General features: G+C 44.6%; 1 protein-coding gene across 1 annotated transcript in view; it reads right to left on the reverse strand.

The window, feature by feature from the left end:
- Positions 1-26,757, reverse strand: part of GPC6 (glypican 6) — an 850,059-nt gene that overhangs the window by 285,710 nt on the left and 537,592 nt on the right. Inside the window, exon 5 of the mRNA XM_044437764.1 lies at positions 7,775-7,783. Within this exon, the coding sequence (XP_044293699.1) occupies positions 7,775-7,783 (9 nt within the window). The remainder of the gene's footprint in view (positions 1-7,774; positions 7,784-26,757) is intronic.

Below are 26,757 nucleotides of genomic sequence, written 5' to 3' on the forward strand. Positions count from 1 at the left end.
GGGGGACAACATCCCCACCCCCATTACATGTACTAAAGCCAGCAGGGCCGGCATGCCAATCTTTCTTTGGCACAGGCAATGGGGCAGCATCTCCTAGGCAGCAGGTTAGCTTAGGGGGCGCAGGGTAGACTGCATGGCACACGCCTGCCCTCACCTCCCAGCACCCTCTGCCAGAGGCGGCTGCCTCACTCTGCCTAATGGTAGGACCAGGCCTGATCATGGGCACCACTGAGAGCCTGGCCTGGCAGGTTCAAGCACAACAAGGCCAAATGTTTCCATCTCTGTGCTTTTGAAGGTTGACAAATAAAGTGTGCTCTGATCAGCAAGAAAACGAAGGCGGACACCAGTGTGTGAGCAAGGGAGGGAAGAGGCACACTGAGGACTGCATCGCTTAGAGAAAAGGCAAGAAAGGGGACACATTATAAATTCTGCATGGTGTGAAGGAAGAGGCTGGGGAGACATTTTACTAAAACCAGGGTCAGCTCAATGTTGGGAGACTCCAGACAGACAAAAGGAGGGGCATGTAGATAAAGTGCAAAATTTGCCAGGGGAACCTTTATCACACGATTGCCCTGTCTCATTCACAAAACTTTCCAGAGCACATAAACACACGCCTTTCAGCCATAACCTTTTCTGTTCTGCTCCTATGTCAGCAAGTGCCTGGTCCAGGCTAAAGTAACTTCAAGAAGCAACCAGTCCAGTCCCAAGGTCAGGCTGTAGGGTTTGGCATGCCAAAGGGGAGGGGGGGGGGGGGGGGTCCAAAAAAGCAGTCTGGGTGGGTAGCTGAAGGTCAAGGAATCTGTCTAGGCCAGAAGATCAAGACAAAGCATGCACTGAAATACCATTGTCTGGAACCCAGAACAGACTCAAGCTCAACTAATTGACAGCTGTACATTAGCATAGCTGGCTAAATGGGTCAGTGGGTTTCTTTTAAGGAAGGCACCATGATGGGCTTTCTCTTTGGACTTCTGGCGCTTTTGCTTGATCCACTGCCTTTCCAAAGGATGAATTCCAGGAATGGCCAGAGGGTCCAGGCTGCTCTTCCCATGAATGGCACTCAATGGCAGCATCCACTTAATGGTCTGGCTGTGGCCAGCCATTTTAGCAGTCCTCATCTTCTTCCTCCAGATGGAAAACGGTACTGTTGGGATTTTCCACCACTTTTCCTGTCTTTTTCCTTACCACAGAAAATGTTTAGACGGGAAAGACAACACACCGAGGTGCTGGAGCGCCTCTCCTAACCACAATCTACACAGGCATTTTGCTCAGCCTCTGGGGCCTGTCTCTGAGAGCGGCTTGGAGGGGGCAAAAAAGGGAAGGGCTTTGATGTCAAGGCCTTTGAATATATATTTGGTTGTCCAGGGAATTACCCATGGCAGGCATTTTGTTTTATGCAGTCATTCTTCATTGTATATTTTAGCTGGTTTTAATGTTTAACGTTTCTTTGGATAAGAGTTTATGGTGCCTTTACTGTATGTTATTGCATTGTTTTATGCACTGCTGTAAACTGCCCAGAGAGCTTCCGCTGTGTGGTGGAACAGCAATAAAATTAATGCATAAATACATAACACACCTGTTTAATGCTAGCAGCCCTCCCTGGGAAGGTATCCCATCACAAGATTTGGTGATGGCAGCCAACTTGGATGGCTTTAAAGGGGCATTGCCCCACCCATAGAGGGTAAAGCTATCAATCTTGGTGGCCTTCATGGCCTCTTACAACTCTACTATTCTATGATTCTATGATGAATTTATGCCATCTCAGTAGAATACTTCTGGATGCCTGCCACTGAGGAACAAGCTAGGAGAGGGCTATTGCCCTCAAGTCCTATTTTGGGACTTTTTATCATTAACTGGAGAGCCACTGGGAGAGAGACCAGCTTTGGACCCAGTCTAGCAGGGTTCATTCTTATGTCTGGATGTTGGTTTCTAAGGTGCTGCGAAACACCATTTATTCAGTGTCTTCATCATGGGCACAGGTAAAACCAAACAAAACAACCCTTATTTCCTATATGCGGTGCTTCTACCCACCTGCTGCTTTATGCCAGGTATGTGGGAATGCTCTCTTGAAGATACTGCATTTGCCTGGGAAGGGTCTTCTCAATACAGGCACCCCACCTGTGCAGCTGCCTTCCTGTGATGTACAAATGCTGCTAACCCCACAAGCTCTCAGTGCCCTCAAACAGCTTATTGTTTTATGCAGGTTTTGGAGCAGTTACTCTTTGTTTCTTTTGCTCCACTGTGTAATTGTTAGTTAATCTGTCCTTCACCTATTCGATTAGATTTTTTCTTAACATTGCATTATTTTATTGTGTTTTAATTGCTTGCACACTGCTTTGGAGGTATTTTATAATGCATCTGGTCCATAGAAGAAGCCACAGCCTTCAGTTTGCAAGAGCAGGGCTGTGGAGGATATTTTGGAGGATAATCATTCACAGGGCTGCCATAAGTCGTAATGTTGATGGCATGTAACTCCTTTTTAGTTTCAATGGTTTGAATAAATTGTTTTTGCCTACCTTGGAAGTTCTCTGTACCCTGACTAAAGGCACCGTGTAAATCTACTGTGGACCAGGCATTCCAAACAGGAATTGACGTGGTGTGTATCTCTGTATTTACGTATGATCTTCCTGGTTTGAAACCTGATTGACTCTCTCAGAGACCACAGATTGATGTCACGCTCCACAAAGCTGGGGTGATCTTTGCTCTGCTCTGCCTTGTCCTGCCAGTGTGGAGAAAAGCCTACCCGGTAATAAAGATATACACTTAGATATTGCAGTGGAAACCTTATTCCAAAGGGAGAGACCGATGAAAGGTGGGAAGTGGGGTTATTTTTGAGGAACCGAAGCAATCAAAAACATGAAATAGTGCGGAAATCTGCCCGCTGCAGTTTGCTATGCTTTGTTTTGTTTCTGGAAAGAAGTCACTGTCCTGTGTAATTTACAACAGGAAATAAATCAGTGAGACAGAAAACATATGCAATGGCTAAGCATGGGGAACTGTCACATCAGTTCAGTGTCAATCTGCTTCTATCTAGTTAAAAACAGACTTCTTGCATTTCTGACTCATACGCTCACTCCCTCAGCCAACCACACACACATCTTCTGTTTGAATACAGGTTGCATTGATCTTGTAGGACCCTCTGCCCAATTCTTGGCTGTTATTTTTTTTAAAGGAGCCCTCCCTATATTTTTAATCATATCTAACAAATAAGCACCTGGGGCAGAAGAGGGATTTAGACTGGTTAAACTGCAGAAGCATCAGGCTGTGGCAGCTTGCAATCATGGAGGTACTAACCTCCATGCACCCATTTATGCCGTGGGGAAATGCTGATGCGCAAGTGTTTGCATGCTTGCATTTCTCATGCAGGGACGCAACGACTCCCTGTGCAAAACTGCCCTCACTGCCAGCTGGGTTGGTGTGGTTAGAGTGTCGGACTACGAAGCGCTTGGCTCAGATTCTCTCTGTCGGGAAGCTCCCTGGGCAGTGGCAGTCATCCTGGCCTGACCGCCAATGCTCAGCCTTATCCCTCTCACAGGATAGTTGCAGGACTATGCGCAAAAGAAGAACTGGATCTTGCCACGGGCTTCTTGGAGGAAGACCAGCTATGATTAGATCAAGCGCCACAGAGCATTCCTATCCCTGGCCATCGCTATTTTGGACTGCCCACTTAATTGTTTTATATTTCTACCCCACACTGTTCTTTCCAGGAACTCAAGGCAGTTTGCACAGTTCTCCTCCTGCTCTCACTCCTATCCTTGCAACATCAGCCCTGTGAGGTTGGCCGGGCTGACAGCCTGGCACAAAGCCTCACTGTGGGCTGCAGGACTGCGAAGGGAGTAGAGCCCGGATCTTGTGAGACCCAGTCCTGCACTCCAGCCACCACACCACACGGGCTCTCCTGCTGCGGTGGTGCTACCTGAGTCTTGGTTTCCTCTGCTATGAATCCCTATATTTGAAAGCGTGCAAGCTGAGCACATGCGCAGACAAGCAGGACACATGCGCAGACAAGCAGCGCGTCTGCTATCCCTCCTTGTGGCCTGCTTCAGTTGGCCTGCCACCCCCTGGATTCACAGCCCTGCAGGGAGAAGGACCGAGGGAGGCAGGAGCAGCAAAAGAGAACATCAGGGTAGAGATGTCTGGGAGCGGAAATCCGTCGGCTTCCCTAGGCTTGGCTCCCCCTTGCCACAGATGGGGGTCTGAGGCCCTGGTAGGCATGCCCAGTGTCCACGGGTTCCTCACCAGGAAGCAAGTCCCACTCAGAAGCAAGTCCCATCTGTGTTGGTGCTGCATGCGGCCCGGGGCACGATGCGGAAGGAAGTGGCCGGTTGCACAACCCACCTTCCCTGAGTGCTCATGGACTTGCTCTTGGTTCGGGTCACTCCCTTGTGAGCAGGATGGGAGCTTCATTACAGCCCTACGTCAGGCCTGCTCCTCCCTCCAGCAGAAGAGAAAGGAAGCAGAGCCATTCCACCGAAACTGTGGGTGTTCCACCTAATCCTTCCTTCTTCCCTCCCTATTGTGCTGTATCTTTTTAGATTGCAAACCTGCTGATTGGTTGCAGATAACCAGTCAATAAGTTATATAACTGGGTATATTTAGTAACTATTTATACAACTAATTGATTTAGATAAACAACTAAATTAGTTCTCTGGTGAGTGGCACGCCAACCCAGACTGAAAAATATTTTGATTTGAAAAAATAAAAATCAGCTCCTGGGGGAAGGGAAGAGGCTGATACCTGCTTTTCTTCCCCGTCTCACTTCACTGTGCCCTGCCTGCACACCACTGCATCTCGCTTTCAGTATTGCGGAAGGGCTGGGGAGAAACGGCATCAAGCAGCTGAGCAGGGCAAGGTAATAAGGAGCAGAAGGAGGGGCTTGCTCTCTCCCACACCTGCCCACCTGTTCATTTTGCTATAAGAAGCCAGTCCACCATTCTACACACATTGAGATTGCATGCACCTGTTTCTCTCAACTCCTGTCCCTGCAGGTATGCAGGATAGCAGGTGTGACACAAATAACTGTTTCTTGCACTAGAAATCAGTCAGTCAAGGACTCTGTTCACCATCAGGCGATGACTTTTTCAGTAATAGTACACCAGTTATGCATCCTTTCTAGAAATGATCAGATGGATTGCTTCTTCTTGCTGGAACCTCATCAGCTACAGGAAACCTTCCCCCCCATCCCCCAGTCTTGCAACCCCTCACCAAACACCCTCGGGGATTTTAAGTATGCGTCCCTCCACTTTTGGCTTTGGTGGGGGATGCCACCCAGCTGAAGTTTGCGGGCACAATCGCACAGCTAACACCAAAACCGGGGAAGCAATATGAATTTTCTCAAATGCAAAGAAATCCCATCAGCTAATTTTTTAGGTGCGATCCATCAGAACTTAATTAGGAATCCACAGTGCTGAAGGAAGAAAGCCCCTCTGAGCAAATCCAGAAAGGTTGTCCCACTCCTAATATAGATCAGAAGATTTTATATGAACATGAACAGGTGCTTGGAAAAATACAAAGGCAGAAGTAATATTTGATACAGGACAAAGGCTTCTAGAAACACCCAAGTCAGTATCTCAATATATTTGATGACTTTACACATAGCAACTTTCCCTCAGCAATACTTCAATGATCACTTTAGAAGTATTCTATGCCCCTTTCATCTCCATGAGGCCTAACAAATTGTAAGCATGATCATTATTATCACTGCATTATTCTATATTGCTTTATTCCACAGAAAATCTCAAATCTTCCACAGACCATACTAGTGTTCTTCAAAGCCAGGCGAAGAACTTCTGCTTCAGACAAGCTTTATAAGACAACAAAGAATCTTGTAACACCTTAAGGCCCAACGGATATATTCTAGTGTAAGCAGTCATAGTGATGTTTGTTTCATCAGGAGGCTTGTGCCGAAATAAAAGTGTTTGTCTTGAAACTGTCACAAGACCCTTTGCTGCTTTTGCAAGGGGTGGAACATGGCAATTCTCTTAGGACACTTCCATAATTTGTATGGTCTGGGACTCCTGTTTTTAAAATCTGTCCAGTTAATTTGGGAGTGCTTCAAATTTTATTCTGTCACCATATTTTGTGTGTGATTTGCTTTGTTAGATGCATGCTTTATTCTGTACTTTGTTCTGAAATTTATTTCTAGGAAGACACCTAGAAGAATTTACATCTTGGGGTGGGAAGTCAAAACAAATGCATGTAATAGAAAACCAGAGATGGATCCATTTTTGCAAACTCAAACGTTTAGAAGCCCTTTTTAGTTGTGAAATTTGTCTTTTTGGCTGTAGGTCATTCAGAGCAAAATAACGCAGCCACTTACTTCTGCCCTGTGCACAGTACCCGTATTTATCCTCCAGACTCTATCAGTTTATCTAATATCTTTTGCTTTTAGAACATGTTTACTCTGTTGAACAGTCTGCTCAATTTTTGTATTTTAATACACTGAGATAAACAAATAAGCCACCTCCCTTTTGATTTTCCGCTTCTTTGAAATGCCTCTTGAGTAGCTCAGTGTTCCAAACCAAGATCTCAGCAGTCACAGAATTTAATTAAAATTTCATTAAATTAACTATAATTAGTCTAGCTTAGTAATAAGAAACCTTATTTCTCACACAAATGATTTCTTTGGTTTGTCGTGTTAGCAAGCACATGATTTGGCTACCTAAACAGAACAGATTTCAGAGATCTTTTCTGTCTCGCAAAAGGTTGGCTTGTACTATTAGCTGACACACAAAGTTAGAGCTCGGCTTTCTTGCCATCCAAGGCTAATATTTCTTTGCTGAATGTACACGGTATTGACATTAGCATGATTTATCCATGAAAGCGTGCATGGATGAATGTCATTTTAAAGCTGCCTGCCCAAGTCACTTATCTATCTTCCAGTGTGGATCGGGACACTATAGGTCCATTTAAAGGCAGCCTATGAAGTGACTATCTTTTCAGCAATAATTTACAACGTCCTCGGAGCATCTTAAAACTAGGCTGAGCTTCTGCTGTCAGTAACAATGGCCCTGAAATCGAGTGGCTGCAGGAGAAAGTAGAAGACTACAAAGGGGTGGGTTGTTACTCCTGCTGAATTGACATTATCGGCATTCTTAAAATATGGTCCCTTTAGGCCAGGAGTTCTTGAAGCTGAATTATTTAGTGTGATATTGTAAAATGATAGCAAACAATGCTGCTTCTTTTCAAAACAAGAAGCTGAGCCAAAAAACAGAGGCACCATTAAAATTTGTACTCTGAAGACCTTTATTAGCCATGCATGCAGGCAGATAAAAGGAAAAAAAATCTTTTCATTATTTGTAATGCATGCTAAAGGTGACCTAAGGCTCAATCCTATTCATGTTTAGATAGGAAAAAAAATGATCTACAACTCCAAGCTACACTGACTGGGGCCTGCTGGGGTTGTAGGCCTTTTTCTGCCCAAAATTGCATGGAATTGCTCCTTAAGAAAGCAATCCTTGCTCTCAAGGTACAGCCTCTGATATTGAAGGATCTGTTCGCCCCTGTGCATTGTTGGCTGTTGGAGGCAGAAGCCAGGATGTGGGGCTTCTCACATCTTCCCTCTGTCTGTGGCTGGAAAAGGCATTGCTCTTGCCCATTATCACCATGACAGGAATCGTAAGGGACATTTGATGTACCTCTGTTGTAAACTACACCTAAAATAAAGGAAGGGTGGTCTGATGAGTGAATGCAGATAATGGAGGGGATATCGCTGGTGGCATTCCCATGGGGGATCGAGACCAAGTTTTTAGGATCACATATTTCTGCTCATTTTGACTAAATCATTCTCCACAAATGACCAATATTTTCCATCCTGGAATTAACTACAAATGCTTTTTTAGTTAGTTTGGTTATAAAGCAAATGCTGCATTTTAGACAGAATTTTAATATCAGTGTCCTCAACAGCTATGTATGTGCAACATTACAAGGGATCCGGCTGTTGGAAATGGGTGACGGGGGCACCTTTGCATCCAGCCCTGGCTGCGGTGGGGCAAAAGGCTGCTATAAATCATGATGCTCAAGAAGGGATTGGAGCAGGACGTGTCAAATGAGTCCTCTGTGTGATTGCTCGAGGAAGCTGTTGAACACATTGGTTTTTGCTACTCCCTATGGTGATTTCTGGGACCCGACTGTTGCAGGTCTATGCAGATGGCTTGTGATAGCATAAGCAACTCGTTGCACAATGCAATGAGCATACGCAGAGCTTCTGAGCCGCGTCTCTAATCTACACTTTTTTCCTTTGTGTGGAAACTGCTGATCAGAATTCTTCTCAGTGAAGTCAATATTTGTACAATAAAAATGAAGTTGACTTTGAATTTTAAAGAGGCACTGGGTCTATCATGCGTTCTGACTTGAAGTAACTAATTCTCCCTATAGGAATCTATCAGCATCTTTAAAAGCCTACGACTGCTCTCTTTCAACCAACACAGCCTTGCAAAGATGGGATGGCAATTAGAACTGGAGGGCATAGTATATGGTGGACTCAGCTGAAAAATTAAATCCTCCGCAATGTCAGAATTCAAATGGAAGAAAGACAACATGGGAAAGAGAGCAAAACCAGAGAGGAATCTGCCTGCTCTGCTTGGGAATGTCCTTCTTCATTTCAGACAGCACAGTTCTAAGCATCCCCAGAGGCTCTTCACTAATGTTGCTGGTTTGGGACTTTTCACAAGGCATGGCAGGCATCAAATGGGGATAGGAAAAGGGAGGAAGTAGCATTTTTGGAGAGGAAGAATAGAGAATTGGTTAAACTGTACTAAAGCGGGAGACAGGGGAGGAGACACACTTTAGAACTGTGACATAGTTCACAGGTCTGCATCATGGAGGAATGATTTCCCCCAGTCGATATTGTAGTAATTGTAGAATGATATGCTAACTGCTGCTGTGGGCGGCATACTTTATTTTCAGACAAAGAGATAGAGGAGAGACTATCAGTTGTTGCCTTCCATCTGTAACAATTACATGTCCCTCAGAAAAGGGTGGTGAGGCCTCCATATGCAACTATAACTTGATGACTGTGACAGACAACATAACAATCAGACTTAAGGGCAGACTCTGGGTTGATTGTGGGTTGTCACTGAGGGATAGTTTACTGTTGAAATATGGGTTCTCATGTTGCCTGAACCCAGAATGGTTGTATAACTCTGGGGGATTTCTTTTCTTTTCCTTTTAGCTTACTCCACACTGACCTGGGACTCAAGCGGGTTGAGTGCTGAAGGGCTTCGGCTTGGCAGGTACAATGTAGGAGTCTGGGGAAAATAATGAAAAACCAGAACTGTGTGCGCATCCTGCCATAACCTTTAAAATGAAGGAACACTTTAACAGAGGTGTAACATGCTGCCAAAAGAGACCCCCTGTTACTAGTCTTGGGCCTGCATTCTACACCAGCTGTATCTTAGAACTAGATCTAAGGAGAGTCTTCATGGACTACATTACAATAGTTCAGTCTTGAGGCTGACTCTGAAACACCATGTTCAGACTACTGTGATTCAGTAATGGCTGTAGCTGGTGAACCATCTGAGACAGGTAAAAATAGCTCCTGGCCATCAAGACCATAAAAACCTCTAATGACAAAGATGCCTCCTGCCCCCAGGTAGCAGTAACCCCAAGTTGTGGACCACTTTCTCCAGGTATGCACATCATGCAAGGCAGCTGATGCATTTTTCAGTTGGCCTGCTTCTAACAGGCGGGAGCTCTGAACTCTGCTTTGCTGATGGAGGTTGGATTTGCTGGAAATTCAGATGCAGACCTCCATGATTATGCAAGTTTGCTGGATGATTTAGACGTGTTCCTTGGTGTCTGCAATCTGTCAGGGCTGGCCGGCCTGCTGGTTGGCAGCTGAGGCTACTTCAGAAGGAGCAAATATATTTTCCTTTAACACAAAAAGAACCTACCCCAAATGCTAGGATTTTATCATTTCAATGAATCAGAACATTAAATTTGAGTTATAGCCCATCAGAGTCTCAGAGAATGAAATGATGAAACGTTGGCACCTTGCCGGAACAGTAAAGCTCTTTGGGTTTATTTTTGTCTGCAAAAGTCAATGTTCTCTCATACAGCAGCTTTCCCAGGTGCAATGAAAATGCAAATTGAAAACTTTGAGGCTCTATTGTTAAGTGATTCCCACACTCTTTGATGGGGAAACATGCAAAACACACTTTTCTTAATAGAAATTACACTGGAATAATGCGCCTAGAAAACATCTGGGGGAACTGAATGGACTAAAGATAGGAGGAAGGAACAGCTGTGTATTGGAAAAGAGTCTCTTTCAGTGGATGATTATTGGTGAAGCAGGAAATGGGGGGAAGAAATGAGTACTCTCTCTTGTTAAATTGATAAACTTGTGTGAAAAGCAGGAACCTCTGTGCATTATGTCTGTCGAGACTGAGTCTTCAGCAGGGTCCCTGTGAACACCGCTCTCCCAGGTTCCCGCCTCTCCTGATTTTTATGCTATTTCTTAAGGTTTTCAAAATTTGCTTTCTTTTACTGTGAGGCTGGCATGCTACAAAGTGAAGTTGTGCCTTTCCACACCATCTTTCTCTGGGTTTGAAAGAGCACCTTTCTGTTTTGAAGCTCAGACTCCATCTCTGCCTTGTATGGGTTCTTGAGCAAGTTACCTTTCTCTGCCTTCTGGAAAATTAACATTTTGTGACCAGCCATGCATGCTGTGGAGCTATTAAATGGATGGGCAAACCACTCACAGCAGCCATTTTGTGAGAGTGCCCATGACATTCTATCAAAATTCAAATACACCCACTGACCCCAAAAGATTGGCAATCTCTATAGTAGAGCATAGAGTTTAACATAATAATCTGGCAGGATGGAATGAATGTGGAGGTGATCTTGTCTCTGTACCTGGCCTTAGAAGAGTCACTTTAATTTCTTAGCCTTATTTACCTGCAATAGGAGGATAGTACTTGCTATTTGTTCTGATTTTGCTATTTTGTATTACATTGCTGTATTCTATTTTTTCCACTCTTGTTATTATAAATGCCTCTGGAAACATAGGCCTAGATCTGGTCTTAGTTGGAGCAGACCCACTGAAATCAATTACTCATGATTATCATAAACCCCTTTGACTTCAATGGGTCTCCTCTTATATATGATGAGTCCAGGTCATTGTTGAAAGTTCGGAGATTAAAAAAGAGGGATTAGATCAATGCATGAATAAATAAACCAAATAGCATTACTTTTCTTACAGGGCAATTGCAGGAATATCAGAGAATACTCTAAAGAGTAAATAGAGTATTTACTCAAATGCCATATGATGCCACTGTTATTAAGAGGGAGTTTTTTGAGCTTGTGGACTTCAGACCTCATACTTTATCATGCCAAAGTCTGCAGGTTGCAAGATTATTTTGGGGACCAGGATGTTGCTTTGCATATGTTACCAGACACAGATGCCTGAAATGCCTTTTCATACAGTTCTCTGTCCCCACCTTACATTATACTTTTTGCTTTGGTGGACTTTGGCTATGACACAAACACATTCAATGGCAGTTGAGCCAAGGCACAGACGGTGTTAATTGCTGGAGCGACGGCTGAAGTGGCATGATCGCTGGGCCAAAGAAGCCACAGTGGCTATTTTTCCCTGCCACATGTTGCACATGTTGCACAATTCCTTTGCGGTGCGTGGGTTACTGTGTTGTCTGAAGGCAGCTCTTTGGAAGCCTCCTCCACTGTGCACCTCAACAGGTGCAGACAACATGGGAAGCCCCCTGCTGTGAGGGAAATTGGGCAGAGTATGCCATGCATGACTGGCACACTCGGGGGCAGGAGGAAGACGCTCCCAGGGCTTCATCCAACCCTGGCCAATAGCAAAGCTGCAGCAGAGCTAGTGAGTCATGGCACTTTTATTCTCCCCACCTTTAGAGATATAAATAGAAAAGAGACATTAATGAGATCAGTAATCTCAGCAGGTGCCAACTTTTTGCCAAAGTGGCCTGAAACATCCATGATAAATTATTAAGCCTTGACAGAGCAAAAGAAGATGAAATACTTTGCACAGAAAGTGATACTCATTTTTTAAAAATTCTTCATCTGTAGATCGTAAGTGCAGCCCTGTTGGCATGCTGATAAATTAATGTTAGTCCCTGGAACAAGGTAGTGAAATTTAAAACAAAACAAGACGTTCATGACTCATCTATCAAAAGATTATTTTAAAGCCCCACAGTATGGATATATATGTTTTAATGAAATGGACAATAAGATAAAGACTAGGCTAGGATGGCTTTGAGAGATACAAACAACAATGCAACACATTCTATTAGGCTAAGTGTCATCTTACCAATTTTGAAGCATACATTTTGGAAAAGTTTCTGTTCTAGAATGGAAGTGCTTTTGCACACATGTCTGGAAGATACAAAAATGACAGAAGTGTTTACCTGTATAGATTGAGAAAAATCACTGATCTGATAGGCTGGATTCAGCCATGTGACCTGCCAAGGGACCACTGCTCAGACTCTCAGCTTCATTCTTCTTGGCCCCTTCCAACTCTACTCTTCTATGATTCCATGATTTGCCTAGTGGTGTCACCATCTAATGATGTCCTGCTATTAATTAGCTGACGACATGTAAGCACAGGAAAAATGCAAGCACCAAAGTAGCACCAGAGAAAGGGGAAACATGTCTATGAAGGCCCTTGGGGTGTGTGTGTGTGTGTAAGGATGTGGTGTTTTCAAACAGCTTTTAATCAGAAAAAGTAATAAGTATAAATATGAAGGTAAATATATTTTGGGCTGGATCCAGATTTAGAAGTGTGCAGCTGGACTGGTGAAAGCATATATGAGAGCCAGTGTGGTGTAGTGGTTAAGAGCACGGGACTGGGACTCAGGCGATCTGGGTTCGAGTCCCCGCTCAGCCATGGAGCCAACTGGGTGACTTTGGGCCAATCACAGACTCTCAGCCCAACCTACCTCACAGGGCTGTTGTTGTGGGGATAAGATGGAGGCGGAGATGTAAGCTGCCTTGAGTCCTTTGTAGGAAAAAGGCAGGATATAAATCAATCAATCAATATCCCTGCCCCGTTCAGCCTGCTAAAACAGCCAGGCACAGGGAAACCTGCTGCATAGGGTGAGCTGAGCTGATAGAGATGCAGGGCTCCCTCAAAGCCAACTTCCATGAGCAAAGCCCTTCCGTTTATGGAAGGGCAACCCTGCATTCAACTCATAAAACATAAATCTATCAGATAAAGAACACTAGGGTTAATTGGAATACAATTTTTTTTTAAAATGAATGCTATGTATAACTTTCCCATTTCCTAGTTTGTTTATTTTTAAAAAGTTGGCTATGATAGCACTTTAAGGAAACAGTGACTTTCTTACTGTCTTCCACTTTGCAAAAAGAATATATTTGTTGATTTGAGAAAAAAATAGAGACACAGGTGAAGAAAGCTTGGCTGCTTTGACTGAATTTCACATATAATGTTTAACAACAGGCACATGTTGGAAACTTTCCATGGAATTCTGGATTGAATTACACCTTCTCGTTCTCATGCTCTAGACAAATTTGGAAGGGAAAAGGCCCAGAGAAATATAGATGCATCTGATACAGGTGTAGCTCAAAGGGATCTTCCCTTGTGCAAATTATTGAGACAATATGTTGCAATTCATGATCCAATAATATTTTAATCCTCCCACAGAAAGCTTGCAAATTCTGTGTCAGGCACTTCTGAATTTGGGAAGCAGAATGCTGGCAAGTATATATGAACCACTGTGATAGTAAAGCAGAAAGTAATTTCCCACAGCGACACACCTATTCCACTCAATCTCTAATCTTCTATTATTTAGGACAGTTTTGGGCCCCAGATGTGTGATGAGAGATTTGCATAGTGAACCTGGCTGCAGAAAGAAACTTGGCTGAATTCAGCGGAGGACACACATTTGCATGTCCCACTACCACATCTGGTAGTTTAGTGTGTGCAGATGTGGAGGAAGCACCTGTCTCCTAATTCATTTGATCAGCAACAGTCTTCATGTCTCCTTCTGAACTTGAGGAGAAACTCCTCCACCTCATCCATGGTTGGGCACATGCCCTTCTTTCCAGAGGCTGGTCTGCCATTTGAAGAGCAGCAAGACAATTAATCCTCTACATTGAAGGCATTCTCTATTTGATGGGCTGTCCACTTTAAAGATAAAGAAGCAGAAACAGATTCTTTAAGAGAAAGGGAATGCCTGAGTTCTACAGCGGAGTCACCATTTCTTCTTCAGAAGGTCCCGGGTTCAACCACCAGCATTTGCAGATATGGTAAAGAAATGGTCCTGCCTACAACTTCAGAGAACTGCTGCCCATCAGTGCTGGCAATATAGGGCAAGATGAACGAACCTTCTGACTTGGTGTGAGGCAGCTGCCAGTGCTCAGAACCATCAGAAGGAAGAGCTGGCCCTTAAGCTGCCCTGAACAGCACCCAGGCAGCAGCCTGAGCAAGGTACATGGGTCAACTTGTCACAGTCTTCTGTGCTCTGGGGAGACGTGGCATATTCCTTTTTAAATTATAATAGCAATTTCTGAATGGGCATCTATACATATATTAGCATATGTAAATCTGATGCAAATAGCCTTTCTTGGTCATGGATTTTTCTGCTTTAAGGATTGAAAATGGATGTGTCTTTACTAGGGATTGTAGCACTGCTGGAGTAGCTCCTTTCTTCCTTCTCCCCAGTGGCCCTCTTCACACACAGAGCAATCGGTCACATTACTGGGGGTAATGTAACAGCATCCTGTCATGCTGCCTGGACACAGCGCAGAACCGTGGGGAGGAGACCAAGCGGGTGGGCCTTGCCTACACAAGGGGCACCTCGCTCTTGCCAGGGGGCTGTCCACACAGGAAGCCTTGGGTGTTATTCACAGACATGCCTGCGCAGGTTGGGGCAGTCCCATTCTGGAATGGCTCCCATGATGCTTGCTGTGCAGAGGAAGGGCAAGGAATGGAGATCAGTAACTATCAGTCCAGTCAGCCCCATATATTTCATGAAATATAAATGGAACCCAGATTTTCTTAGGTCACCTGAGCTCTACTGTAGAGGAAGTAAGCTTGCATTTATACATACATTTTTAATGCACCCAAACATAAGCCTGAGATAGACTTTAAAAAGAAGAAGTGAATATACCAAAGTCAGGGCTTTTACAGCTTCAGATATTGCTAAGCTGTTGGAAATAATTAAACTGGAAGTTTTGGGGGGGGAAAGGTCCATGAAAAAGGAACCATTTTTTACATAATGAACCTGGATGGTTGCCCTCAAAGCATCTTTCCAAGTGTTATCCCAGTAGGTTTAACAGATTAGTGATGGATGCAGTACTCTGTCTCTTCAGGCACTGAGGAGAAAGAAACAGCCAGATCCTAAGAATGTTAACTTGGAACTAAGTCCCACTGAGTCTGATGGGACTTCATTGTGTTTAGGATTGCAGCCAAACTTCCATCATTTCATGGCCCGCATGCCGGAATTTGCATTTTCTGACAAATGCAGGGTGGGGGGTGTGTGGAAAAAAAGATACAATTGAATCCGCTAAAGGAGCAGGAGAAAGTCATGGAGTTGTGTATGTGGGGTGCTTACCAGTCAAAGCAGAGGGAAATCACTGCTTCACCTTTCGTAAACCATTTTCTTCCAGTCAGGGATCAGGTGGGCTGCCCTGTTCCCAACAGTGTCTGGGCTGGAACGGAGCTAATGCCACTACAGTCTGATGATGATGATGATGATGATGATGATGATGATCATAGAATCATATAATAGAAGAGTTGGAAGGGGCCATGAAGGCCATTGAGTCCAACCCCCTGCTGTTGCAGGACACCATGTTACTCCATCCCACTCAGAAGGCTGGCTAGGTTCTTTTTGAATGTCTCTAGTGTGGGAGAGCCCACCACCTCTCTAGGCAGCTGGTTCCACTGCTGCTGCTGCTGCTGATAATGATGACGACGACAGAGAGCCCAGGATGCTGCATAATGTAATAAAAATCTTACGGGTTGGCTGAAGCTGCTGCAGAGATGGATTATCCCACCCCACTCCACCCCATCCCACTCCACAGCAGCTCCTCAGGCTTCCACAGCTAGGAGACCCAACTGTGGTGTGGCAGAGAGGGGTCCAGAAGGAGGAACCTTCCCCAAGCAAAGCCCTTTCTCTCATGGAAGGCATCTTCTAGATCCATCCCATCATTTATACACATTGGAAATCACCAGCCACTAATATTAAGTACTAAAAAGAGGAACCACAAAAACATAGCACAATATAGGCTCCTAGGAGCACAGCACATCATGACATAGCATCTTTCCAGCATGGACCTGGTGGGGAAACAGGGTGGGTTGGGTGGCCAATTGAAGCAGCAATGAAAATGTAGGTTTAAGCCAGAAAGAGGAGGAGATGATGCACTGGCTGATTTTACTGATAAACTCCCCATACTTTGGAACTTTCCCCCTGTGGAGAAAAGCAGCCCAAGATGCCTTCACACATCTTACCCTGCAGGTGAAGCCACTAAGGCATTACAACATGTGTTCAGCAAGTGTGGCTTCTTTTCTCAGTCTGCCCTGCAATGACACCAACAAGAAAAAAAGGCTGCTACTGGACCTCTGACTGCAGTGGAGCTATTTAAAGTTCAGCCTTCTGTTTGGTCAGGAAATACCGTTCTACCAATGGCTTTTTGCCAGGATTCCTAAATAGAGACTCCATTTTGAGAGGTAGGATAACTCTTGGTAACACATGCTGTGGACAAACTGCGCCAGATGGTACTCCCCATCATGTCCAATTTGTGAGTTCAAGATGCACCTGCCAGCTACAATTCAAAGCAAAATCTGAGACTAGGTTCTGTTGGTCAGGAACATACAGCTTTATGGTCTCCTAAGAGATTGCAAGACTTCAAGTCAATGGTAATAATAGGACCCCACTACCCAATTCCAACTTGATCTTGCTTCTCTGTCTGCTGATTTACTATGGAAACCCTTCATTAGATTCCCTTTTGCTTGCCTCCTGCACACCCTTCCTCCTAGATGCTCTGGGCTCACTGGCTTTCCATTTCCTAAGACCCTTGTCTGGTCTTTAGCCAGTCTAATGTAAGGCTTTCATTCCACACAGCACTCCTTTGCTGTACTGTGGCGAAACTGCCAACTTTTTAGATCCCCAAACAACTGGACATTCTGCAAGACCAGAACAGATTATCCTGTGTCAAAGGCTTCATTGCCACAAAGGGCAATACAATGCACATTTTAGTGCCATTTATAGTTTTATTTTGTATTATTAGACTTATATCTATATAGATTTTTCCTTGCATAATTATCCTCTTCCTCTTTGTCTTATCTTCACAGCAGCACCCAGTTGGCTCCATGGCTGAACAGGAACTAGGCCCCAGATCATCTGCTTCCCAGATCCATGCCCAGACCCACATCATACTGGCTCTCAGTTGCTGCTCTTTCTAGGGAAATCGATGTCAGTTGCATTGCAGGACTGTGGAAATGATGCTCCTGGGTTTGGGAAACACAACAAGCCATGGTGGCACAGAGAAGGCCATAGAACAACTGTTTCTTATTGTGTTTTCTAAACCCAAACTTGCCAGGGTGCAATACCATGACTGATTAAGGACAACATGACATCCCAGACCATCAAGGGTGAAAAAACCCACCAAGGCTTGTTGTGTGGTCTGAACCCAGCCAGTGCATACCTCATATTTGGTCTCTTCTAGGCTTTTGTTTATATATGCATGAATGGAAAGAAGAGGGCCTTATTTGCTGCCCTGAGCAACTCGGCAGGGTGAGGAACCACACAAGCTCAATTGGTGTCAGGGGCAGGTTCTGGAGAAGCCTCGGGTTAGATGGTCTTCCTCAGCGATTCTACCTTCTAACCATGCAGTGCCCGTCTTCCTTCTCATCACTATCACCACAGGCTTGCTTGGCGGACAGAAGGCCAAAGCCAAGGCAGCTACTGCTCCCTTGTCTTACCACCACCACTGGCTGGGCCAGAACAGAAGTGAATGAGCAGCTTGTAAGGGGGAAAAGAAGGAACAAGTCCGGCAGGCTCTTATCAGAGGCCAACTTCATGCCCTTTAACACTCGTCCTGATCAGAGGCGTCACTGCCATATGCAGTACAATTCAGGTTTTATGACCAAGGACTGAAAGAATCTTGGTTTCTTCTAGATGTTGGCTTGTTTACAAATGGAAAGAAGAGGGAAAACCACTGTCTGCTAGTGTAGTTGTTAACTTCACTGAACACAGGAGCCTTCTGTGCCAGCACAAAGTGCACAGTCTGAGCAGTTTGAGAGCCTCTTCCTCTGCAAAGTAGCAGATATGGACACCCCATGCAGCATGCATCCCTCTACCCTGCAGAGAGGTGAGTTTCTCTCCTCACTCCTTCCCAACCCCCTTCATAGTATGGAGTTGTCCGTTCAGTATCCCAGCAAGAAATGCTCCGCTCCAGGAAAATGTATTACAATGCGCCCACAGCATGTTGCAACAGCCCTCAACCCTCCAGTCTCCTTTTCATGGCAATGAAGCTCAGGAAAAAATAATTTCCGTTGATGTCAATAGGGGACTCCTATACTTCCAAGGGGATCACTGCTGGAGTGGGAAGGCTTAACCCTTCTTTCTCTGCATGCGTAATGGAGCCCCACCCAAATCCCCCCTGCATGATAATTCAGCTTCGGAAAAGAAAACCTTCAATTGTTTTGATATTTGCTCAAATCATTATCAGAGACCATACCACACAACTGTTGAGTTCTGTTCTATTCCAGGAGGTTTTTAATGGATGCATGTTATGCACTTGAAAACATCTAAACAATTTAAAAAAAAAGAAATACTATCCCCAAAAATGGATGACTAATCATCCCAAGCTATATCTGGATTATTTAGTTTAAATTAGATTTAAACTTTATGCAGGAAGAATATGTTATTTTTAAACTAAAGGAGTAGGAGACTTATTACACTGTCATCTTTTTTTCATTCCCCAAGATACCGCAAAATTTTGAACATAAATCAGATTAGAACATAAATGGAGTAACTGAAGAGAGGATTACTAAAATAACATGAAATAATTCATGAGGTTTCAGTTTAATGCATGATTCATTTATATTAAATTGCCTGAATTCTGTCGAGCCACGGCAACGAGAAGTGTGGCTTGCACAAAGCTTGCAGTGGCTTCCGATCCTTGGCTTGCTACAGCATCTTACACTTGGAAGGGAGGGAAATGAGGCAGAATTCTGGGCCAGTTCATGCGTCCACCACCAAGCATCAATTACACATGATATCATCATCATCATCATCATCATCATCATCATCGCCATCATCGCATTTTCAAAGCACTTTTGAGAACGTAAAGCAGTTCGCATATTTACAACAACTGTGAATTACAGCAAACATGTAATTTAGGGATGATTATGCAGTACACCAAGGGGCAGCTGGAGAGAGAGCCGATTTATTAAGGCCAGTTGGTGAATCCATGCACACGGTATTTATGTTGTGCGTGCGTGCGTGCGTGCATGCATGCATGGGATGTGGCGGAGGAGTCTGTGCACATGAATCCCTTGCAGAGGAATGCAACTAAGGAGCTGTCTCTCCGGAGCCTTCCTGTTCACATTTACTGAGAACATTCTCATCTTGCCTTTCTTCCAGGATGGAACTCAGGGACACTTGCATCAAATTTCCAGTAGGAGGGTGGTTTGTCTCCCATCTGGATCTGCTTAAGTTCAGCAACATGCTGCACTTCATGTGCACTTAGCCCATAAGAATTCATTTTAGCTGGGATGTTTCTTACTCCATGGTTTCCTTTCTCTTAGCTCTGATGGGCACATGCCCTTGCCTGACGGAGCAGGTCACAGAGTCCTTGCTGTGGTGCTGTCTGGAGACAATGTGGTGAAGGGGCCGGAGTGAGCACAGGAGCAGAGAAGCGCAGGTTCAGCTCCAAACCTCTCTTGGGACTATCATCCCTTCTTAGACTCACTGGCCTCTGGGAGTTGCTGAAGGGAGAAAATGGGATTGAGGGAGAAGCATTTACTCTTCCTGAGATCCTTGGAGGGAAAAGAGGATGTAGATGGTATGGTGGGTTGGGGTAGCCCCACTCCTCATAAAATGGCAAGAGCTGAGATGCTGTGCAGCCAAGTTACCCACGCAGCTAACATGAGTTCCAGTGCTGCTATCGACATTTACACAATGAGAGCATTTGCTGTTCTAAAAACACATTAGATGCCATACTATAGGTTGAGGCAGTAATTCCTATGGTAGTTGGTTCTTTACTCATTGCAGCTTTTCTTCTGAGCTTGATAGGAGATATCCATTGTGCTGAACTCTATAACCAAAATGGGTTCACCACCATGGAGCATATAAAGCTCAGAATTAAGGCAGCAATGGATAAGGACTCCCACTGGCATAGGCATTTATTTGTTTAGTTATTTATTTATTCAATGTATAGCCATTTTCCCAACTCAAAGCAGCTTAGCCTCCCCTGCAGAATAATAATTTAATATGTCTAATTAAATAGTCATTTCATAAATTATACAATTAATTAAGACACTTATGAAACCAACTGGCAGATATGGCCAATAGTCATGAATACTGGGAGTGGGAGTTCAGACATCTGGAGTGTGCCATTTACCTACCAGATGGTAAGAGTTCTTGGAGAGTGGAATGTCATCGGTTGAAGAAGGGGAAACAATGGAAATAGAATGGGATAGAATGAGTCGGCTTGCTCAGGCTCCTAATAGCTTCGAGTGAGTATCCTGAAAGAATGGCTTATGGGCCAAGGTGCAAAACTGCTGAAAAATAAATGCACTGGATACAGATGCGGTTATCACTAGGAAGATGAGTGGAGAAACACCATCGGAATTGGAAAAAATGAGTAAAAGAGAAGAACCTGAGAATTGCTCTTCCTGTCTAGCTCAGCATCCTCTTCTCATTACAGCCATACAGATGCCCGCAGGAAGTCCACAAGCAGAACATGACTCCCAGAGCACCTTCTCACTCATGTTCCCCTGCAACTGATGAACACAATTTATTTGAGTGCAACCTTTCTATATGGACTGATAGCTGAATATTAAGGAAATATGTGGATGCCCAGACTACTGGCCATTTATTTATCATGGAAGCATTTCTGGTTAACAGGCTGCGGTCCCATGAGGCACAAATACAACCAAGTCCCAATCAAATTAAATGGGACTGTATATGGAGGCAATGCTCAGTGAAACTGATTCTTAATTTAATAAACAGCATCTCCTATACATTCTGTTCAAAGGATGAGGCCGTGTAAACAGGACCAGGTGGTGAGCGTGTTTTGCAGCTTACTCTGTCTTTCCGCTTTGAAGGTGTGTAACTCAGATTCATATATTGGTGCCATGTATTGGAAGAAATGGAAAAGGAATACAAAAAGGAAGAGATATTGCTAATGCAAAGATCTGTTTGGTATATTTTTCACTCTATGTAGGAATCTTGTGCTAATGTCAAAGCAATGTGTAGAACTAAATAAATACACATGGTTAATGTTACAATGAGGAATGGGTTTAAGAACTCGCATTAGCTTTTGCAAAAAGAAAAAAGAAAAAATGCATTGGAGTGCCTAAAAAAACTTCAGACTCCATTACCTACGGTTCACCATGGCTACATTATTCTAATGTACTAAGTACATTCAGTACTTTGGGCAATTTAAAAAAAAAATTACCTTGTGCTGACCATTCTAATTTAATCAGCGTTGTCAACCTCGAGGAAAGATGGATGCACTTTGCAAGATCATACATAAGTTATGGTGGGGGGAACCTTCTTCAAGCTAACACAAGATTGACTGATTTTCACATTTGAGCAGTCTGCATTCTAAGGAACCGATTTCTCATCTCTCAGGTCTCTGGGCTTTCTGTTTCTTCCCCTCCTTCTCAGTGCCTCATCTTAAGTTTAGAATTCAAGAACACAGTTGCTGAACAATGAGAATTTGAGAATCCAAAAGGACAATTGTCTTGAGTAGAAACTTATTGATAATGCATAGGAATACTCAAAATGCAGAAAGTTGAAAATGCAGAGTATGGAAAGTGGGGGAAAAGCAATTGTTTTGCTGCATCCAAGCATTTCCAAAATGGTGGGCTGTGATCTTTTGATAAGTCATTACGTGGCCAATAGTAAAGGCTAGCATTTAATAGTATATATGGGGCTGTAGATGGATACATACCTCCTAATCAATAGGAGTAATAATGTAAGGTGCAGGAAAACAAGAAATACAACAGTTTGCTTCATCTTTTTAGGGCAGGGGTGCAAAACCTTTTCAACCCAAGATTCACAGCTGGTGTCCACCGAAGTGACATGGGCTGCACATACACACTGGTGCAAATACATGTGTACACATTCTCCCATGCACACTCTTCCCTGCCTCCATTTTTCTTACACACACACACACACACACACACACACACGAGTGCACCCCAGAGGCAACAGATCTTGGCCTTGTGACAACAGCATCCTTTCCATATCACAGCAAGAAAGCTGCGGTGGCCCCTCTCCAACCACCCAAAGTTGATCACCAAAGAAGCAGGGAAAGGCTCTAGGAATGGGCTGCATGGTTTCTGCCATAGGTGCTCCATCCTGTAGGAAACTGCTAGGAACCTTCAAGCGTTGCTTCCGAGCAAACCTTCGCAATGAAAGTGGTACCGCATGATCATAGGACACGTTTTCCCCTTTCCTCCCTTTTTCATTGGTGGCAGGTGGTAGAGGTCTGGGGTGACCAGCCACAGCCTGGGGGGCTGGGGTGGGAGGGTGGATACTGTCAACTCAAACTTTTTGTACCCCTGTCTTAAGACTAAGGGGAAGGAAATGGCTGTCCAGTGCCTTAATATCGAACTATACGTGGTACAGGAACTCACAGAACAAGAGGTCTCTTTATGGGTAAATAAGCACTTTTTTTGGTAATCAAGCTGCCACTTGATCTCCAGGCAAGTTGGGAGCACTGCTGGCTGGTGCAGTGTGTGTTCCAGTTCTCTGGATGTCAGCACTCGGCCCATTGTGGAGGATGCTGAATTCCTTCTGAAGAAAGAGCCACGCTTGCAGCCCCCCTGGATCAAACACTATCTTTGGATGCCGGAAAAAGGCAGGGTGGTTACCTTGAGAAACCAGACCGGCTTCCATCTCACGTGCTATAATGAAATTTGCATTAAACTACTAAAGCAGTGTCTGTAGGGCTGCCCAGAAACTTTGGACATGCATATGGTAGGCATGTCCTGAGTGGAGCTGGCTGGAGCCAGGGTCAGACTAGATAGCCCAGGAGGACCCTTCCAACTCACTCTGTTTCTATGTTTAACTGCTCCGAAACACAATCACTAGACCTTGGATAAGTTCCAACATATCAACATACCAATGTCATTCACAATGACCAGCCACGGCAGCAGGGCGGAGGTGCCTGGTGAACCGTCTCCGTGTGTGATGGTGTGGGTGGAGGTGTGGGGAGGAGAGGGGATCCTGAGGGTGGGAGGTGGGCACTGCAGCAGGTTGGCTGGGGCGTGGGGTGGCGACAGCCTGCCTGCCTGCACTGGTGTCCTTGGTGTGCCTGACTGCGGGGGAAAGGCAACTCCTCCCAGCACGTATGAAGCTCTGCAACAAGGAAGGCGTGGGGAAGAAGTGTGGGTGGTATTCCAGGATGTTGGCACGGAGCGTGGCAGCACAGGGGCCTGTTACTGTAGGACTCCTCTAGAGCAACACTACCAGTCTAGTGAGTAAACAATTGCTTCCGAGGAGCAAAGCCAAAGCCAAGAGCAGCTAGCTAAGCTCATGCCCAGGGGAGTGTATGGACCAATGAGGGAGTGGCAAGCGACAGGGAACACAGGCTGAAGCAGGGCACTCTGGGATCGATTTTCAGCTGTGGGGGCTGATGGGATGTCTGTCACCATTAGGAAGCAAACCACGCCTGCATGGAATCCACGTGATGATCTGGACCCAGGACCTTCGTGGTGGCCACACAGCACAGTTCAGTGTATGTGTCAATGCAGCCACCGTTTTATCCTTCTTTACTCTAAACCTACACATTGTTTTGTTTCTCAAGGACAGAAATCAGGGATAAAATTTTTGAGAAATAAATACATTTTGGTTCTACCTGTTCTGAGCAATTATTCATTCTGATTGTGTCCCTTGCCCTTCCTTTTACAAATTGTGCTTAAGATTTAGTCACTTTCTATTCTGTTCTGTCATGCTTGATTTTGCTGCCATGTGATAACATTCTGTTATGCTGTAGTGCACACTGCAATTCCTTAAGGTATTCTAAAATTATTTTGCACAGTTAAGTCTATTTGGAGCAAATGAAACTGAACAAAAACCAATTCTGAGTTTTTCTGAATATTTCATTTTGCAAAGCCCCTTTTAACCCATCACAGTTGGCACTTCATAATTTTATTCTTGCTAACTTTTCTGCATGCTGATCCCATGGAGTAACTGTTTTAGTGTTTGGGAATTTCATAGGCACTTAGGGTCTATTTCGCAAGTTGTTCTTCATTTTACAGTACTTCTCGAGACGCAATGTGCTGACTATAACAATTTGGTGAGCTCAGCGACATTTGACATCTGATTATCATATAGCAACAGCCACCCGCCGGGCAGGTGTCACTCACTCGCTGCTCCTCTGTTTCGTGTGTGGACCTGCCATGTCTGTCTCGCCTTCATCTCTGTCTGAAGCAGATTCTGCATCAGGAAGAAACTGTGAGCAGTGGAAAAGTTCAGTTCAGAATGACCACTCCTACTGTCCCTTCACTACCAAAAAATGTTGTTCTGAAGTTCAGCCCTACCTTGCCATGGCACCTGGAACACTGCTGTGAGCCCACGTCGCAGTGATAGGGATTCAGATCAATACCTCTGCAAGACACTCCCCAAGGAGACAGGGGAACTGCTTCAGATGAGAACAGGAAACTAGAAAGCGTTGCCATAGTGCCAAGAATGTGGGAGCAAGGGTCTGGTGGGAATTGCAGGGACAGGGAGGAGGGAATCCAGCTGCCATCTTATCTTTGAGAAGATACCTGGGCATCTAGATCCATGGGAATACAGACTTCTAAGGAAGAAGAGAGAGGTGTGGGAACGCAAGACCCAAGAATTAGGCATCTGATGAACAGAGAAGGGCGACGCAGCAATCCACGATCTTCAGGGGGACATGCAGCCAGGGAGGTGACCATGTGGAAGGACCCCGCTTGAGGAAAGGACTTGGTATCCTGCTCAGCTTACGAAGGTTGGGCCACAGTAGACAGTGCCTGTGTTGTGACAAGCATCTTTCGTGGTTCTGTAACCCAGGAAGGATCTGAAGCTTTTGCGGTACTGTGTCATGGGAAGCCTACCTGGAAACCTGTCTCTTTTAGCTACATGAGGATAGCCCAGAGCACCACTTTCTTGCTTCTTTGTAGTTTGCATAGTAAAGGTAATTGATAGAACTACAGCTTGACGACCAAGTGAGTCCAGGCTCCTCGGCCACAGAACTGTGGTGTTCCAAGCTAATCTTGAAGCTAATGATAGGCAAATTTACCCCAAATGAACTTGTTATCTTTCCAAAAAAGTAGCCAGTCCTAGATGAGAGGTCTCCTTTATCTGTGATCTCCTTCTGTGCTTAAGAGGTTTTCTAAATGTACAAAATCAAACTGCAGATTAAAAGATGTAGTTTGGAACTGCATAATGTGCCGTGATGTCATCTGTCACCATGTAATGTACCCCTTTCTGACTGGTTGTTTCTTCATGGGTTCCTTTGGAATGTTTATTCAGTGTTATCAGAGAAACAATATATGGATCAATATGTGGAGATGTCTAAGCATGTATAGGACTAGGCCCATAAAGCCCTAAACATTCCATAACGGTTTACATATGCGTATCTTGAAAATCACATGTACCCATATGAATCAACCTTGAGAGTCATTTCTACTAAGGATCTGCTGTGTATTCTCTTACTAAGTCAGCCTGAGCAATTATCTCTAGGTTTGGGAAGAAATTTGTTCTGTTTCCATTTTAATGTGAACATACCTAATTCTATATTTTCAAACCAATATGCAAACCAAATCTCAGTTATTCTTCAAAGTGCTGCAGTTCCCTGAATTTTGCAATGCAGTTCTGCAAAATTAATCTCTAAGACTCTATAGTTTTTCTTGCTACTGACTAACATAACTGCTCTGGCAATTGTTACAGTCAGGAGCCTATTACTAAAAAAAAGTTAAAATGCAGCATATTAGGAAAATTTCTTGCTGGAAATAGGCATATTGGTCAAATTGAGTACAACAATGCAAATTATGTGCATGTGACCTGCTGGAAAGAAAACATCTCAGCACTCAGGAAGACCCCAACGTAAAACTGGAAAAATGAGAGAGAGATCAACTGAAATTGTCCCTACTTTCTGTTGTGATGCTGCTGAAACAATGGGCTGCCACCCCAGAGGGGGTTTGCCCAGCCCTTAGAGATGCATAAGGAATGTGTTTGGGATCTGTCAGATCTCCTGGGCTCAGCTCCTGTCAGATCTCCTGGGCTCTGCTCCTCAGGCTCTGCTCCACTTTGTGGTGGCCCAGAGTCCAAGTTCCTGGTGCACACGCCCAGCATTTGTGGGGTGCTCACCAGGACCTGGGCCCCACTTGCTGCACAAGCAGCACCCCTTCTCCCCACATGCCACTGTCACCAATGCGGCAGTGAACTGGGAAGAAGGCTGGCGGCCAAGAAGGGTGGCTGGTGCGCCCATTTGCAGGGCGACGTTCCCACATGTGCTGCTGCTACTAGCAGCAAGTGAGGAAGAAGGCTGGTCATTTGGAAAGGCGCCTGGCATGTCCACTCACAGCTCCCCTTTTCTGAATCCTGTGTCTGCTCC

The sequence above is a fragment of the Varanus komodoensis genome, unplaced genomic scaffold (assembly GCF_004798865.1).
Source record: "Varanus komodoensis strain SLA01 unplaced genomic scaffold, ASM479886v1 scaffold31, whole genome shotgun sequence".
Taxonomy (NCBI): Eukaryota; Metazoa; Chordata; class Lepidosauria; order Squamata; family Varanidae; genus Varanus; species Varanus komodoensis.